Consider the following 17,294-nt stretch of genomic DNA (forward strand, 5'->3'; position numbering starts at 1 on the left):
TCTAAAAAAAAAAAAAAACACTCCCATTTAGGGATTCATTTGGAAAAGAACATATAACTTACCGGAGAAGAGTCCCCATGGGAGTCCAGCATCGCTGGGCGCATTGCACAGATGACACAAGGGAAAGTACACTTTGCTTCACTGTGCATGCGCTGGGGCTTGGGAAGGGAGATAGAACCCAGGACATACAGGTGATAGAGTGGCCCCAAACCCAGCAACGGGTTTCCTTTTAAAGGGAATGTGGAGAGGACTGAAGAAAAGGAAAATATTCGTATATACTTGAGAGCAGGAGCGCACGGCGTGATGGTTGCTATGACGCCGTGCGCTCCCTGCTGCCGCCACAGTACAGTAATACACTGTTATCAGTGTACTACCGTATTGCGGCGGCAGCAGCAACCAATGACGCCCGTGAAATCCAGCCCGTGAAACACGGCCGTGTGCATTCGGCCTTAAAGGGAGTCTGTCACCTCCAAAATGAGTTTCAAAGTAAGCATACCATGTAGGGTAGGTGCCCAGAAATATAACCATACCATCCTTGTTAAAATCCATTCCCCTAATCCTTTTTAGTTTTCTGCAAATAAGGTTTTCGGTGCACTATGGGCAGGGCCGCTCTGCCAGTAATGCCGCCCAGTACCTCCCCCTGTTATTTCATTCACAGTCCCTGAGATTTGACAGCAGGTAGCAATAACGCAGGGGAAGCCAGGTGCACCAAAGAGTGCGGCTCCGCACAAGGTTCACTGAAGACCTAATTTGCATAAAAATTTAATTAGGCCCCCTGCACACGAACGTGTGCGCCCCATGGTCGTGCTGCGGCGCGCAAAATGCGGGGCCGCAATGCACGAACACAGTCCGTGGGACAGCCACAGCGGATCGCTGACCCATTCACTTGAATAGGTCCAGGATCCGTCCGTTCCGCAAAAAGATAGAACATGTCCCATCTTTTATGCGGAACAGAAGTACAGGACAAAACCCCACGGAAGCACTCCGTCGTGCTTCCGTAGGGCTCCGTTTCGTGCTTCCGTTCCGTACCATTCCACATCTCCCGGACCCATTCAAGTGAATGGGTCCGCATCCGTGATGCGGAATGCCCACGGAGCGGCACCTGTGTAATGCGGGTCCGCAACAAGGCAACGGGAAGCACACGTTCGTGTGCAGGGGGCCTTAAAAGAAGCACGTTTCAGGGTAGGATATTTACAAGAAAGGTAAGGTCATATTTCAGAGCACCTATCTTACATAGCGGTGAGCTTAGTTGATTTTGGGGGTGAATGCCTGAATTTCCCCCATTTCCTTGGTACAATATTTCCTATGATTAGAATTCTTTTTCAGGGGGAAAAAATATTTAAAAAAGTTGAAAATACAGATGAAACTTGAAAAATTTGAATATCGTGCAAAGTTTATTTATTTCAGTAATGCAAGTTAAAATGTGAAGCTACTATATGATAGACGCATTACAGGCAAAGCGAGATATTCCAAGCCTTTATTTGTTATAATTTGGATGATTACGGTTTACAGCTTATGAAACCCCAAAGTCTCAATTTTGAGGTGCCCTTTGCTCAGGGGGTATGGACTAATTAGCTGACTAGAATGTGACACTCTGAGCCTAGAATATTGAACCTTTTTGCAAAATTCTAATTTTAAGCTGCATTAATGCAATTCCTTTTAATTTGCATTACTGAAATAAATGGACTTTTGCACGATATTTAAATTTTTCGAGTTTCACCAGTATTGGAATGCTACCAAAATATTAGATATGGGTCTAAACCTCACAGAAAATCTATGCCCAACGAAATATGAAAGGGTCTGAAGTTATTCATCTTCTGCGAATGTAATATGTCTTGTCATCCACAGGCTAGAGTAGGTTTTGTCTGTATTGTGGATTGTAGCGCCCTCTGTTGGATTTACAGTGTAAAAACCCTGTGTCTGCACAGGTTACCGATATCATTATGTAGGTATGTAAGAAATGGAAAGAAAATGCCTGGGGCAAAGAGTAGTCACAGCACTAGAAGGCAGCGCTAAAATAAGCCTGTACGATATCGGAGAAATGCTTAGGCTGCTTCCTAGCTGCCTGCTGGATCCGGCAAAACGTATGGCAACTGATGGCATTTGTAAGACTGATCAGGATCCTGATCAGTCTTAAAAATGCTTGATCAGTCAGAAAAATGCATTGAAATGCCGGATCCATCTTTCCGTGTTATCCGGCATTTATTTTTTTCACCTTTTTTTCGGTGGACGGATCCTGCATTCCGGTATTTTGAACTACCGTAACACCAATACATTACTATGGAAAAAAATGCCGGATCCGGCATTCAGGCAAGTCTTCAGTTTTTTTGGCCGGAGATAAAACCGTAGCATGCTGCGGTTTTATCTTTGTCCAGATCAGTCAAAAAGACTGAACTGAAGACATCCTGATGCATCCTGAACGGATTACTCTCCATACAGAATGCATGGGGATAAAACTGATCAGTTATTTTCCGGTATAGAGCCCCTGTGACGGAACCCAGTGCCGGAAAAGAAAAAACCGCAAGTGTAAAAGTACCCTTAGGTGTGAAATAGAAAGAATGTAGCACAGATTACTAGAAGTACACCGGAGGGTTCACATCACGTTTTATGCCTCCGTTTTGACGTGCACATTAGTAAAAAAAGGATACAAAAATGCAGCGCACCACGTTCTTATATCCTGCAGAGACCAGTACAAAAAAAGAATGTTTTTTTTTTGTTTGTTTTTTACAATGGATCTCTATAGTGAACAGAAGCCACTGTATGGCATCAGTCTGAGGCATCCGTTTAACATATACGTTTTTTTGTTTACGTTAAATGGATGGAAAAAAACGTGATGAGAACCCACCCTTAGGGTCATATACATTATGTTATCCACCCAGACCCTCAGACTACGCTGCTCCAGATCATTTCTCTAACCGGTATCCAGTACTGACCGCCAAGATCCCTGTCAGATGCGTGACTGTTTGGCATCACTTAGAAATCCTGATTCCCCTAGAAATATATATATGTTAATCTTGGCCAAGGGTCCAGGTCTAGGGATGTTGGATTCAAAGATCTATAGGCAACTTAAAGGGGAAATATAATCAAAAAAAGATCTTCAGATGTGTCATTGATACACGTGTGAAGATCATTTAAAGGGCATCTCTCACCACATATGTCCAAATAAACCTGCCTCACCTCAGATGTGCGCTGGTCAGCTGGACGCCACTGTCTTGGTCCCATCTTCCTCGGTGCCCGCATTGCCAAGAAAAATGTTGTTTTATAATATGCTAATGAACCCCTAGAAGCAAGTCTCACGGGAGCGTGTTCGGCAAGAGATGGAGACAGCTCGACGGATGGGCAGTCTCCATCACTTTACTGCGCATGTGCCGATTGCGTTTCCTGCAAAATTTCAGGGCCAGGTGCCTGCAACAACACCGCCCTCGTTGCTCCTAAGGGCTAATTTGAATTTTATAAAACAGCAGTGTTCTTGGCAATGTGGGTGCCAAATGAGTGAACTCTATATAGCTGTTAAAGAGGTTCTCCAGGTTTCATATAAAATTGTTTTAATCTCCCTAGAGTACATCAACCACTGCATATTTTTGCCCCCTATACTGTTTCTCATGTCAGCACTTTCCTTCCCCAGTTCTTGGCATTATTGAATCCTGGCAGGATGTTTACATGCAGGACTTCCTGTCTTAATCAGCTTCCTGCAGGTTTTTGTAACCAATCCCAGCATGCTTTACTCTGTAATTTTTCTCAGGGCTTGCTCCCTCTGCCACACTGTTCCCTTTGCAGTAATCATACCCTCTACACCTCCCTGCTCCAGAGCAAAGCATGCTGGGATTGGTTAGAAAACTGAACAGGAAGCTGATAAAAACAGGAAGTTCTGCTTGTAAACATCCTGCCAGGATGCAGTTTTTCCGGCGTTATAAAATCTGAGAACTCTTTTGAAGGGAATGTTTGTCTTGGAAAACCGATTAGAAAATACCCTATTAGTGAATTCTGACCTAGCAGACACAATTCAAAACCGGAGGAGACCATCCACAAAGACCATCTCTTGTTTTGGAGAACCTAACACATCCATACATTACAGGAACAGTCCATTGGATTTAAAGTGAACTGTGTAATGCTCCATTTGACCTGCAGAGGAGCTGTAGGGAAATTGAAGACTTAGTACTCAATTCACCAAAAGTTTACAGCCCTGTTATTCTGGAAGTCTGATGTTTTTTCCACATCAGAGACTTCACCGATCTGATTAATGACAAATGAGAAGATCATGGATCATATGTAAATCAGTCTAAGTCCAGAACAAAAATATAAAAAAAAAATATATATATATATATATATATAATCTATACGCTACAGCATTATATACGTCTCTATAAATGCAATCATATGGAATATTTCTAGCTCCCGGTCATACTGAAAATGTGAATATTTGTGTGCCCCCCCTATTCTTCCCCCTTAAATATTAAAGAGCTACAAACAAGTAAACAGTACATTAGTTATATAGTTAGCATATGTGAAGTCAAACTTTTTTGTAAAATACTTTATATTTCCTCACGCTGTGCTTGGCACCTGGAAACCATCAACAAGCTGCTGACTGTTATTATGGATTTAGGAGTAGAACTACACCACCCATTGAGAGCTATGAAACCATAATGTTCTTTTCCTACGGAGGAACATAGATTTGTCTTTAGGACGCACAGAGAATCTGTACCAACAAAATCACAGCGTGTTCCATTGTATGCTGCAATATGCATATATTCTCTAAGAGAAGTAGTGCTCCTAGGGGAGAATATAATGCATCACACTGGCTTCATACAGCGGCTCCATAAGGGGACTCCGTGCGGACGATATAGGCTTTTCTATTTACAAAACCTTGGGCACCATTCACACTGGCATCCAGATTTCCTTTCTTAACAGAAACAATATGCAAAGAGGTATCTCCCAGGAAAAGAGAACCATCTCGCTAGCGCCACCTTCTGGAAGTGGCTCCCTATGAGTCAAAATCTGACTTTTTAACTGAGCCTGGGGACATGACAAGGGAAAATAGCTAAGCCAGATTTCCATCTGCAGACAGCTGTTTCAGGGTGCTTGCCCCTCATCAGTACAGAGTAGGTTTCTGGCTGGCTGGGTGCGATGCTTTGGATGTAGCTTAAGCAGGGTACTGACTCTCCTTAAAGAGACCAGCTGTGTATGGAGACTTTTCGAGAAGGTGGCGCTAGCAAGATGGTTCCCTTTTCCTGGGAGATGCCTCTTTGCATATTTTTTTACCATGGAGCATTGCCACTAAATCTCCATTCTTTGGCGGGTTCCAAGGCTTGCTAAAACTTTGGACTTTGACTGAGGCCGAATGCACACGGCCGTGTTCCGCGGCCGAGAGCGGTCCGTGGTATGCCGCGCTGGATTCCTGTTCAGAGCAGGAGCGCACGGCGTCATTGGTTGCTATGACGCCGTGCGCTTCATGACGCCGCTGCTGTACAGTAATACACTATAAGAGTGTATTACTGTACAGCAGCGGCGGCATGAAGCGCACGGCGTCATAGCAACTAATGACGCCGTGCGCTCCTTCTCTGAACAGGAATCCAGCCCGGCATACCACGGACCGCTCTCGGCCGCGGAACACGGCCGTGTGCATTCGGCCTGATAGGAAGCCACTTCCAGAAGGTGGCACTAGGGAGGTGGTTCTCTTTTCCTGGGAGATACCTCTTTGCATATTGTTTCTGTTAAGAAAGGAAATCTGGATGCCAGTGTGAATGGTGCCCAAGGTTTTGGAAATAGAAAAGCCTATATCGTCCGCACGGAGTCCCCTTATGGAGCCGCTGTATGAAGCCAGTGTGATGCATTATATTCTCCCCTAGGAGCACTACTTCTCTTAGAGAATATTGCATATTTCTTTCCCAAAGAGCATTGCCATTAAGTCTGCATACACAGCTGGTCTTTTTAAGGATAACCAGCACCCTGTCTAAGCTAACAGAGTCAAGACCACTCTTAAATGGATCCTAATGACCCCTGACACATCTCATGAACCCATAATAGGGTCTATCACGTTTAGGGTCCATTCACACGTCCGTTATTTCTTTCCTGATCTGTTCTGTTTTTTGCGGAACAGATCTGGACCCATTCATTTTAAATGGGTCCTGCAAAAAATCGGACAGCACAATGTCTGATTTTTTTTCAGGACCCATTGAAAATGAATGGGTCCAGATCTGTTCCGCAAAAAACGGAACAGATCAGGAAAGAAACAACGGACGTGTGAATGGACCCTTACAGTACATTTTAAGAGCACAAATATTCTTGGCATCAAAACCCAATGAAACGCCGAACAGAAAAACCACGTGATTTTGCCATCAGCGCACTGCATTGCAATTCCCGTCGCGTGACATGTACCTCCGTGTAGCCCCAGTCTAACACCTTAATACATAAACATAACGGAAAAAGAAAGATCCATCAACAGCTAGCCTGCTTGTTGATGGTTTCCATTTACCAAGACATTTGTCGATAGAAAACAAAATATGCACAACAAACAAATTAAAGTAAAAAAAAAAAAAAGGATTTATTACGAGGATTCTAGATTAAAGCGGACCTGTCACTCTCCTAGTAACTACTTGCATTCCTCATGTAATAACAATTCTGGAGCTTCTATTCTTATGACTCTATGATGTGCCATTCCTCTGTTATTTCAACTAGAAGCTTATGAATAGAGATGAGCGAATTTTTCAAAAGTTCGATTAGGCTGATTCGCCAAATTTTACCAAAAAATTTAAATCGCTTTGTGAAGCATTACTTCGTCACGAAGCGCATTTTTTGTAATTAGTGGGTGCAATGACAAGGAGCTGGGATAGTGCCGCCCTCCGTCATTGTACCCCTCAGATGTCGCATTCTTAACATGATCGCGGCATCAGAGTGTAAAAACTGTTTGAAATTAACATAAACATTTTTTTAAATCAAACTTACCGCGTCCATTTGCTTGAAGATCTGCCGCAAAATCTCGTGTGGCGCGAGATTACGTCATCACTCCGGCCGGGTTGGTGACGTCATACGTCACCACGCATGGGATTTCGGCCAAGATCTTCAATCAAGATGTCAAGATGGTGGCTGGCGGCCCATCATGAGCAAATGGAGGAGGTAAGAATGATTTTTTTATACTATTTTAGGTTAAATCGATTCGCTTACATGAAGCACGAGGAAATTTGGCTTTGAGGCAAATCGAATTTATCCTGAAATTCGGATCGAATTCCACTTCGTGGAATTTGATTCGCTCATCTCTACTTATGAATGAATTGTCAGCAGCTTGCAGTAAAGGTACAGATGGGTGTTACCAGTTGGGGGTGTGTCCTTCCACAGTCTGACACCAGCAGCACTGATTGGACAGTGTCAGGCACCCCCACTAGTGGTAACACCCAGCAGTACCTTTACTGCAGACTGCTGGCAATTTATTTGTAAACTTCTAGCAGGGATAATAAGGGACGGCACAACATAGAGTCATAAGAATAGAGGCTCCAGAATTATTAGTACACGGAGAATACATGTGGTTACTAAAACAGACAAGTCAGGAGTGATAGGCTCCCTGTAAATCATTACAATATATTACAAGGATGCTAGATCTTCCATATGCTGACTGAAGCCCTGTGTAGATGAAGTCTATGGAGTGTCAGCTATGTCTTCATGGGTTACTTGCTAACAGAAAGAAGCTGAGGGTCACAGCCCCAGGGGTGATAGGTCATAGTACATCACACCGCTCCCCATAGTGAATTATAATACGGCTATAGTGTGACTGTCTGATCCATACCTTCAGATTCCAGCTTGTCCAGCCCATAGGACGCTGTGGTAGTGATTCTTCTGGTTGGGGGAATGTCTACACTCACATGAGACACAGACGTGACTGTACTGGTGATGACGGTGGTAGAGTCAGCCTCTGTGGTGGCCATCGGTGCGACAGTAGTAGATAAAGAAGTAGCAAGAAGTTCTTCATCCTCTTCATCCTGAGATGATGAGTTCAAAGCTAGAACAAAGGCAGCATTAAAGATATAGATAGAGAGATATGAGAGAGATATTAGATAGATATATATGAGATAGATAGACAGACAGACAAATATGATATTAGATAGATAGATAAATATGATATTAGATAGATAGATAAATATGATATTAGATAGATAGATAAATATGATATCAGATAGATCTCCACAGGATCCTACCTTTACCTTCACTCTCCTGGGTCTTAGCAGTGGTTGATGACCCCTCACTGCTTTCATTCTGGGGGATCTCCTTGTGTACAGTAGAACTTTCCATCACTTCTGGCTCCCTGGTGGTATCCTGGCGTGTAACGTTCCTATAGATGGCAGCTGTCACAGTCATGGCGCTGTCTCCTCTCATGTCTGTGGTCAGCGGCTTAACATCTGGCAAAAAAAAATGGAAAACTGCGGTAAAGACAATGATAACATACTGCAAAACGTTTCAGTGCAAAGGTGAAAGAACCATGATCAAAGAGGTTGTCACAGACCCACCGACCCTCTTCCCTGCTTCTTCTCAACATGCGGGAAATACCCGCTCCACCAATCCCTGACTGCAGCGGTTCACCCCCTATTTCAGCCAGACAACCCCTTTAAGTAATTTATTTCCTGTATGTACTGTAGAATTCCTTATTAAAGGGGTTGTGACACCCCTAAGTATCAGCAGTTCTTGCTCTTATACCTGGCCAATGCTTATATTACACAGATCTGAATGGCAGCCATGTAATACTGTATTCTCTCTGCAGCGGTCACAATTGCAGGGCACAACCTGGCCTCATGGAAACTCGATCCACGGTGATGAACTAATCACTGGCCTGGTTATATTCCTATAAGGGGCTGTCCTTTTTGAGACAACCCCTTTAAATAGTCAAATATGGCCTATTTACAAGTTATTCTCTGAGATTTTTGGAAACATTGGGGCAGATATATTAATATTTACATTGGGCAGATATATTATTATTTACATTGGGGCAGATATATTAATATTTACATTGGGGCAGATACATTTATTTTACTCCAGAATCTTGTGCTAGGTTTGAGCCGGGGTTGCTTTGTCCCTCCACACAGGCTGTAGCCTGCTTGCCAGCTCAGCCTCTCCTTCTCAGCCCGTAAAGTGCACACTCCCCTCAGCTCAGCGCACGTACCCTAGTTCATACCAGCAAATGGCTGGTCCCCCTTGGGTAGTTAAGGCACCTTCCCAAATGGGAGGGTGCCTGAGAAATAGGTTGTCTAGATTGCTAGTTTCTGCTAGGTGTGCTGTATTTGTTTGTCAACCGGTGTACTGACTTCTGCCTGTTTCCCAGATACTGACCTTCTGCTGCATCACCTGACCTGAACCTGACATCCATATTGACTCTTGGCTTCCTGCCCTTATTGGATTGTTTGTACTCCGCCTGCGGACGGAGACCTTGGCCAGTCCCCGACTGTGGTCTTGCTTGATCCCTCGGTGCCCTGCCCTGGTGTCTGGTAATCAAACACCAGGAGGCAGAGGCCTGGTAGTTCCCCTGCAGCAACATCCAGGTCCCTGTACAGGGGTAAAGGCTAACAACCATGGGACTGTCAGGATAATGCCCTTAGGAATAGCCTAAAGCCAAAACTGTTGGTTGACCCAGTGGTTCCACACCCACTGCCGTGGCATTTAGAGTAGCTTACACTTCAATACCCTTCAAAAAAAGTATCCAGATGTAAACCTGTCATGTGTATGGCAAGATGTATGGCGTAGGTCTACATAGTAGAAGCCTATGGATACATTATGGTATACGTATGATGTAGGCTAAAAATGTGGTGTAGACTGGACCTAGGGTGACACAGAGCAGATGCTCAGGTTAAGGTTCGGGTGCACGTTCTCTTTCCTCTTTTTCACTAAGTATGACGTTCGGCTGTGTGACAAAGCTCAATGGGCATAGTTATGTTTTTATAATATCACTGTTTGTGAACTTTTGTCTCCACAGAAGCTGAGAAGATTGGTACAAACCATCCTTCAACTGCCACCAGCTGCAGTAGAAAGGACACACACTCTGAAAAAGGACACTCCCTGTAAGCTGCCAGCTTGAAATACATCTAGCAGAACAATTAGAGCAATGAATGTGGAAATCTCTGGATCCATGTGAGGTACAGGGCTGGTTCTAGCTTTGTCTGGTTACATCATGTCCTATATGATGTCTGATTTTCATTTTGCCATGGGATAACACCTTTAAGGGGCCTTTAAGTGGATTTTGATGTGGACACTGCACCAAAATTTTTAAGGCAGCCGCATGGTGTCTGCCTCCAATAGTTTCAGTTCGGGGCAGACGGCAGCTGTCCTCTCGCAGCTTAGCTCCATTCAATGCATCTGCAGCGAAGAACACGGCAGAAACTGCGGTGGTAGACACGTCAGATTTTGACAACGTCAAAATCCGGCATGTGAATGGTCCCTAAGAGGTTAAAGTCAGTCATCTCTCTGGTCTGTACGGTATAACATCAGTTTTAGCCCAAAAAAAAAAAAAACACAGGAGTCTGAGCTAATCTTCTCAGGCAGCCATGACTTTCATGATCTCCTTCCTGTTAATTGAATCAGTGTGCATTCCTCTCGCCTTACGCAAAATAATTCCCTTCCCAAGAAAATAAAGCTTAGCCGCGACAGCAACCGACCGCCTGAGGGTAATCAGAAAAACCCAAGGAAAGCTCTCTGCTTCATCCAATAGTCCTATTAGCTGAAAACCCAACATTGGTTAAGACTTCCATCTGCAACGCTTACTCCCCGAGCAGCCATTGCAACATGAGCCAGGTACAGACACTATGAGATCTGACAAGGAAACACCATCAATTAAAGTGACCTCAGGCTGATGTGACATTTTTATTTTCTTGCTACACGTTTCCTGCATTATTTCCGTCTTACCTGTGTTTGCTGCAGCAAGGTCTTGACTTTGGTTCACCTCTACATTTGGCTTGGCTGTAAACATGGTAAGATCGAGATCTGGGTTGAACTCAATGGAATCGTTGACGACTGGTCCGACAGAATCTGGAGAACCCTTTAATCCTGTATTGGTAACCAGAGAATTTTCTGTAACGTTAAAGACTGATTTGTCATCGGACATCTCAGTCGTTACAGGAGAAGAGGTGAACATGGCTTCCTCGACAGGTTCTTCTTCGATAAGATGGTCAGGAACCACCGTAGTAATCTCAACCCTAGCTAAATTTGTAGGACTCTGGGTTGTAACCTTGGTATCATCCCAGTCTTCTCCAAATTCTGAAGCAATCAGTTCTGCGCTCTTATTACTTTTATTGACTATCGCCGTAGGGTCCAGGGATGCAGGAATTTCAGCTCCGATTCTAGTCAATGATCGGTCAGTCAGAGGAGAGGATATCGTAGAATAGTCCACTTTGGTTTCAACAAGGCTGGTCCTTGGGTTGGTTGTTAACATCTCTATAGTGTTGACCTGAGATGAATTTTCTAAACTGCTTGGTTTTAACTTGCCGTTACTCTCTTCTGCTTGCAGATAACTTTTCTTGATATTATCTTTGTTAGCTTCAACCGGAGGTGCCACACTTGAGGCGTAATCAGTGGTAGTAGGAGCGGTAGTGAGACCTTCATTCTCTCCTGAACTCTTAGCTTGAGCAGTAGGATCAGCCCCCTTAATAAGCCCAAGATTACTGGTCTCTGGGTTCATTACAACCACTGTGCTGCCACTTAGTAGCCTCAAGTTATTTTGAGATTCTTGGGTAACAGCAAGTACTTTGTCTGATGAGGTTACATGAGAAGACATGTTGTTCTTTTCGTTTTCGAAGCTTGATGGAGTGGGTGGGAGAATATTATCAGCATTTGTGTCAACTGTTCCATTAACCCCCCATCAAGAGTATTCCGCGTGTCCAGTCCCTGTAGAGAAAGGCCTTTTGCATTTGGTGAAAGCAGCAGGATGCTACATAGCACCCCACATATATGGAAGACTAGTGACTTCTTCATGGCAGGTGATGGGACGGCTGATATACCCAGAAAGCAGAATCCTTAAAGAAATAAGGGAATATATTACTATCTCAGCATAACTATAGGTTAAAAATAAACTCCCCCTCTCCTGACGTGTCTGTTTTAGTAACTACTTGCATCCCCATTGAAATATCAATCATGGGGCATCTGTTCTGTGATGTGCCATTCCTGTATTATTATATACAAGTTATGAATGAATTACTAGCAGTTTGCAATTAAGGTCCAGATTGGTGTAAGCAGTTGGGGAGTGTCCCTGTACAGTCTGACACTATTTAATCAGTGCTGTCAGACAGGCTGTGTCGGGACACACCCCCAACTGGTAAGACCCATCTGGACCTTCATTGCAAACTTGCTAGCAATCCATTCATAACGTCTAGAAGGAAAAAAAAAAGGAAAGGCACAATATACAGTCATAAGAATAGATGCTCCAGAATTGTAATTACATGGGAAATGCAAGTAGTTACTACAACAGACATGTCAGGAGAGGAGACAGGTCCTCTTTAAAGGGGTTTCCAGGATTTAAAAAAAACTAATTTTTTTAATGAAACATCACCACTTTTGGCCATGTTTGGTATTGCAACTCAGCCCCATTCAAGTAAATAGGACTTAGTAGTAATACCATGATAACAAATGGTGATGTTTAAGTAAAAAGTAGACAGTTTTATTTTTTTTCTAATCATAGACAAACCCTATAAGTTAAATTGTGGCTAATATTATATAAATGAGCACACCATCAACTTTAGGCAATATACAATGCATTTAGAAAGTCTTCAGACCCTTTGATTTTTTTTTTACATTTTGTTATGTTCCGGCCTTGTGCTAAAATAAAACCAAAAACTAAAGTTTTCCCCAATAAATCTGCATTCAATATCTCATAATGAGAAAGTGAAAACAGAATTTAAGACATTTTTGAAAATGTATTAAAAGGAATCTATCACCAGTGTTATGTTGTCCTAAGTAAAAGGAATATACTGTAAAGAAATGACAGATCCCCTTAGCAAAATGCTGGGTCACTTTCTTTAATTAAACAGCTCCAGCATGTGCCGATGAGTCCCCATATTCATGAGCTCTGTCTCCTATCGGCCCCCCACAAATGCGATCGCAGGGTGCTGATGTGTGTATAGGCTGGCTGGGACCTGGTGTAAGCCCCAAGCCTGACTTGAGTGTTCCTAGCAGGCTGCACCTCTCTGTCAATATATTTTCCACAGAGTAACAGTCGGCACTCCGTTTAATGCCGCTGCGCGGTGCACGTGTCCAGGGTTGGCTTCCCGTCAATATACCAAGGAAAGAGACCGGCACTTACAAAAATAGATGCTATGCTTGTTTTTATTGCCACACAGAGGAGGCAAATGTGACGCGTTTCGACTCAACAATCGAGTCTTTGTCAAACAGATAAAATGTATAACTAACTGGATTTAAAGGGTTTTTGTCATCCCAATTTTCGCTATTAAACAGGCTGACGATTCAGATGTGAAAATGTCACCTGAATTTAACTCTGCATTTCAGTATGCCCCTGTTTTCGTGTAATTTTAACTTTTTTATATGCAAATGAGCCTCCAGGAGCAGGGGGGGCTTTGCACCTGCTCCTAGAGGCTCCGTTCGCCCACCTCATTTTCATGCCCTTCTGTCTTGATTGACAGGGCCTGCGCCATCCTGTTCAGTATTCGGTGCAGGCGCAGTAAGAATCTATAATGTCAGCCTGTTAAACCCTTTAAATAGCCCGCCAGATCTGACGTCACCAACCGTGACATCAGGTTGTCAAGGAAACATATAAACAAAGAAAGTAACCATGCGGGCTACGATTACATGCGGGAATACACAAGGTTACATGCAGGTAACAGCAAATATAGACGAGACAAGATACAATGTCAATATATTTTGTCAGTATAGTATATATTCATTGAAAAAATGTGCAAAAAATAATAATCTCCCCCAAGTTTGAAATAACAAGCGATCTACAAGTCGTCCCACAAAAATCAAGCCCTCACACAACTCCATAGAAAAAAAATACAAAAAGGTTATGGGTCTTGGGATACTGCGATGCAAAAAGATTTTCTTCTTTTTAAAAAAAGGGGTTTCATTGCACAAAAGTAGTAAAACGTAAAAAAAAAAACACTATGTATTTGGTAATCGTACAGAGAATAAAGATATTATGTTATTTATGGCACAAAATTTATAACGTAAAAACTCAGTGGCATTATTGCTGCTTTTCCAATCCCCCTCCCAGAAACAGTTCATAAAAAGTTAATCAGAAAGTTATGTGTACCATTAGAAACTACAACTTTTCCCACCCAAAACAAGCCCTCATTCAGCTACATAGACTGAAAAATTCAAATGTTACGGCTCTTGAAAGGCGACAATAAAAAAGGGAAGATAAACACTTGGTCAATAAGGCCCAAAACACTGGTCACTAAGAAATTTAGCACTAGGGCCTCCCATTTCTCTTGATCATCTTTGGGATGAATCTACACCTTCATTAGAGTCACCTGTGGTAAATTCAGTAGATTGGACATGATTTGGAAAGATGCAGCCTTGTCTATATAAGGTTCCAAAGCTGACAATATATATCAGAGCAAAAACTAAGCCATGATGAGGAAAGAACTGCCTGTAGAGCTCAGAGACGGGATTGCTTGGAGGCACAGATCTAGAGAAGGGTACAAAAAATTTCTGCTCCACTGAACGTCTCCAAGAGCACAGTGACCTCCATAAATCTTAAATGGAAGAAGTTTGGGACAAACAAGACTCGCCCTACCAAACTAAGTAAATGGAGTAAAGGGTCTTGGTAAGAGTAGTGACCAAGAACACAATGGTCACTCTGGCTGAGCTCCAAAGATCCTGAGGGCAGATGGGGGAAACTTTCAGAAGGTCAGCCATCACAGCAGCACTCCTCTAATTTCGGCTTTATGGCAGAGAGGCCAGAAAGAAGTCTCTCTTCAGTAAAAGACACATGAGAGCCCCTACAGGAGTCTCAGACTGAGACACAAGATTCTCTGCTCCGATGAAACCAGGGTTGAACTTTTTGGCCTCAACTCCAAGTGTCATGTCTGGAGGAAACAAGGCACTGCTCATCATCTGCTCAATACCTACAGAGACATGGACAAAATAACAGCAAAAAGGAGATTCCAGAGCGCTCCTGAATCTAGGCTAATTTACAAAAATGTTAAAACAAAAAACTTTACATCAGTGCTACGCATTTCTAGGGTGTGCCACCCTCTTCCTCAGGCAAATACCTGGTATTTTGCTTCTACTTTGTTCATGTATTGGTTTCGGAACTGTGTGTCCGTGGAGTAGAGCTGCACCCAACTGGTGGTCTGATTCATATGCTCTTAGCGTTGTTGAGCCGGCTCATGCACAACCCAATCTGGTACGCCTCACTTCACCTGGAGCTTCACAATTACTAGTGCGGTATACACACTATGCAGCGCCCCACTGTATGCTTTTTTTAAATACCTACAGAGAAGCATAGTGGTGGCAGCATCATGCTGTCAGAGTTTTTTTAGCAGCTGAAACAAGGAGACTGGTCAGAGTTGAGGGAAAGCTGAATGGAGCAAAGTATAGAGATATTCTTAATGAAAACCTGATCCAGAGTGCTCTGGACCTCAGACTGGGCCTAAGGTTCAGCTTCCAAGAAGACAATGACCCTAAGCACACAGCCAAGACAACAGGAGCGGCTTAGGGACAACTCTGTGAATGTCCTTGAGTGGTCCAACCAGAGTCCTGACTTGAACCCAATCAAACATCTCTGGAGAGACCTGAAAATAACTGTCCACCAACGGTCCCCATCCAACCTAACAGAGCTTGAAGAGGATCTGCAGAGCAGAATGGCGGAAAATCTCCAAATCCAGGTATGCAAACCTTGTGGCATCATCTCCAAGAAAATAATACTAGAAAGCGGGGGGCACACCTATCAATATAAAGGGGGAGTGCTGGCCTGGTATCAAAAAACGAACATGCAATTAAACTAAACAAAGAAATACCATAATAAGGCCGCACCTCCAAGGGTAAAACATAATTTATTGAAACATCTCCAAGAAGACGGGAGGCTGTAATCACTGCTAAAGGTGTAGTTTCCCTTTTCAATAAATTGGACAAGATTTTGAACATTTTGATTTCACTTTCTCATTATGGGGCATTGAGTGCAGAATGATGGGGGAAAACTTGATTTTTTATTTTATTTTAGCACAAGCCTGCAATATAACAAAATGTGAAAAAAGTGAAAGGGTCTGAAGACTTTCCGAATGCTTTGTAATCTTGGGTGTGTTACGGGAACACAACGAGAAACATTCTAAGAGAAGTTATTTCTAACAAATGTTTGCCAAAGGAAGTGTTCTCAATGTGACTATAATCACAGGTCAATACGAAGCCTGTGATAGTAATCTCTGATATGACAAAAGGGTTAGTTATAATGTAAAACGCTCATAAATCTGTCCTCCAAAGACTGAATGAAATTCACGGCCACAATTACCACAACAGAGCGCTCAAAGCAAAATTGGTCATAGGGCCCCCACATCTACCATGCACCATATACAGTTTCTGCCAAAATTGGTCATAACATGTGATCTGATCTTCATCTAAGTGGCAACAATAGACAATCACAGTCTGCTTAAACTAATAAGGGCCTCTTTCACACTTGCGTTGTCCGGATCCGGCGTGTACTCCACTTGCCGGAATTACACGCCGGATCCGGAAAAACGCAAGTGTACTGAAAGCATTTGAAGACTGATCCGTCTTCAAAATGCGTTCAGTGTTACTATGGCAGCCAGGACGCTATTAAAGTCCTGGTTGCCATAGTAGGAGCGGGGGAGCGGTATACTTACAGTCTGCGCGGCTCCCGGGGCGCTCCAGAATGACGTCAGAGCGCCCCATGCGCATGGATGACGTGCCATGCGATCACGTGATCCATGCGCTTGTGGCGCCCTGATGTCACTCTGGAGCGCCCCGGGAGCCGCACGGACGGTAAGTATGCTGCTCCCCGCTACACTTTACCATGGCTGCCAGGACTTTAGCGTCCCGGCAGCCATGGTAACCATCAGGGCTGTGGAGTCGGTAGATAAATGCTCCGACTCCGACTCCTCAGTTTTTTGTACTTCCGACTCCGACTCCCCGACTCCTCTGTATTTAATATGCGAATGTATTTTATACATTCCTTGAAGGAAAGAAAGAAGTTCTTCTAAGCTCTTCTAGCACAGAGAGGTAGTTGGGCAGAAGCTGCTGCCTTCTCCTTTGTGTGCTGATCTTCTGCTGAAGACAGGGCAGTGGGAGGATCCAGGAAGGGACATTTATTTTAAAACATGATTTCCCTAGAAGAATCCCATAGTCATGTTTAAAGT

The 17,294-nt window shown here is 43.4% G+C and overlaps 1 protein-coding gene across 3 annotated transcripts in view; it reads right to left on the reverse strand.

Annotated features, from left to right (window-relative positions):
• ARMH4 (armadillo like helical domain containing 4) overlaps positions 1–17,294 on the reverse strand; it is a 136,651-nt gene that overhangs the window by 83,312 nt on the left and 36,045 nt on the right. For 2 of the 3 annotated variants that reach the window (XM_044272399.1, XM_044272398.1), the window contains exons 2-4: positions 10,879–11,984; positions 8,187–8,387; positions 7,778–7,990 (exon numbers count right to left, since the gene is read on the reverse strand). In XM_044272399.1, the coding sequence (XP_044128334.1) occupies positions 7,778–7,990; positions 8,187–8,387; positions 10,879–11,746 (1,282 nt within the window). In that variant the 5' untranslated portion in view covers positions 11,747–11,984. The remainder of the gene's footprint in view (positions 1–7,777; positions 7,991–8,186; positions 8,388–10,878; positions 11,985–17,294) is intronic. The other variant, XM_044272400.1, reaches the window with a different exon arrangement.

This window comes from Bufo gargarizans, chromosome 11, assembly GCF_014858855.1.
Source record: "Bufo gargarizans isolate SCDJY-AF-19 chromosome 11, ASM1485885v1, whole genome shotgun sequence".
NCBI classification, from domain to species: domain Eukaryota; kingdom Metazoa; phylum Chordata; class Amphibia; order Anura; family Bufonidae; genus Bufo; species Bufo gargarizans.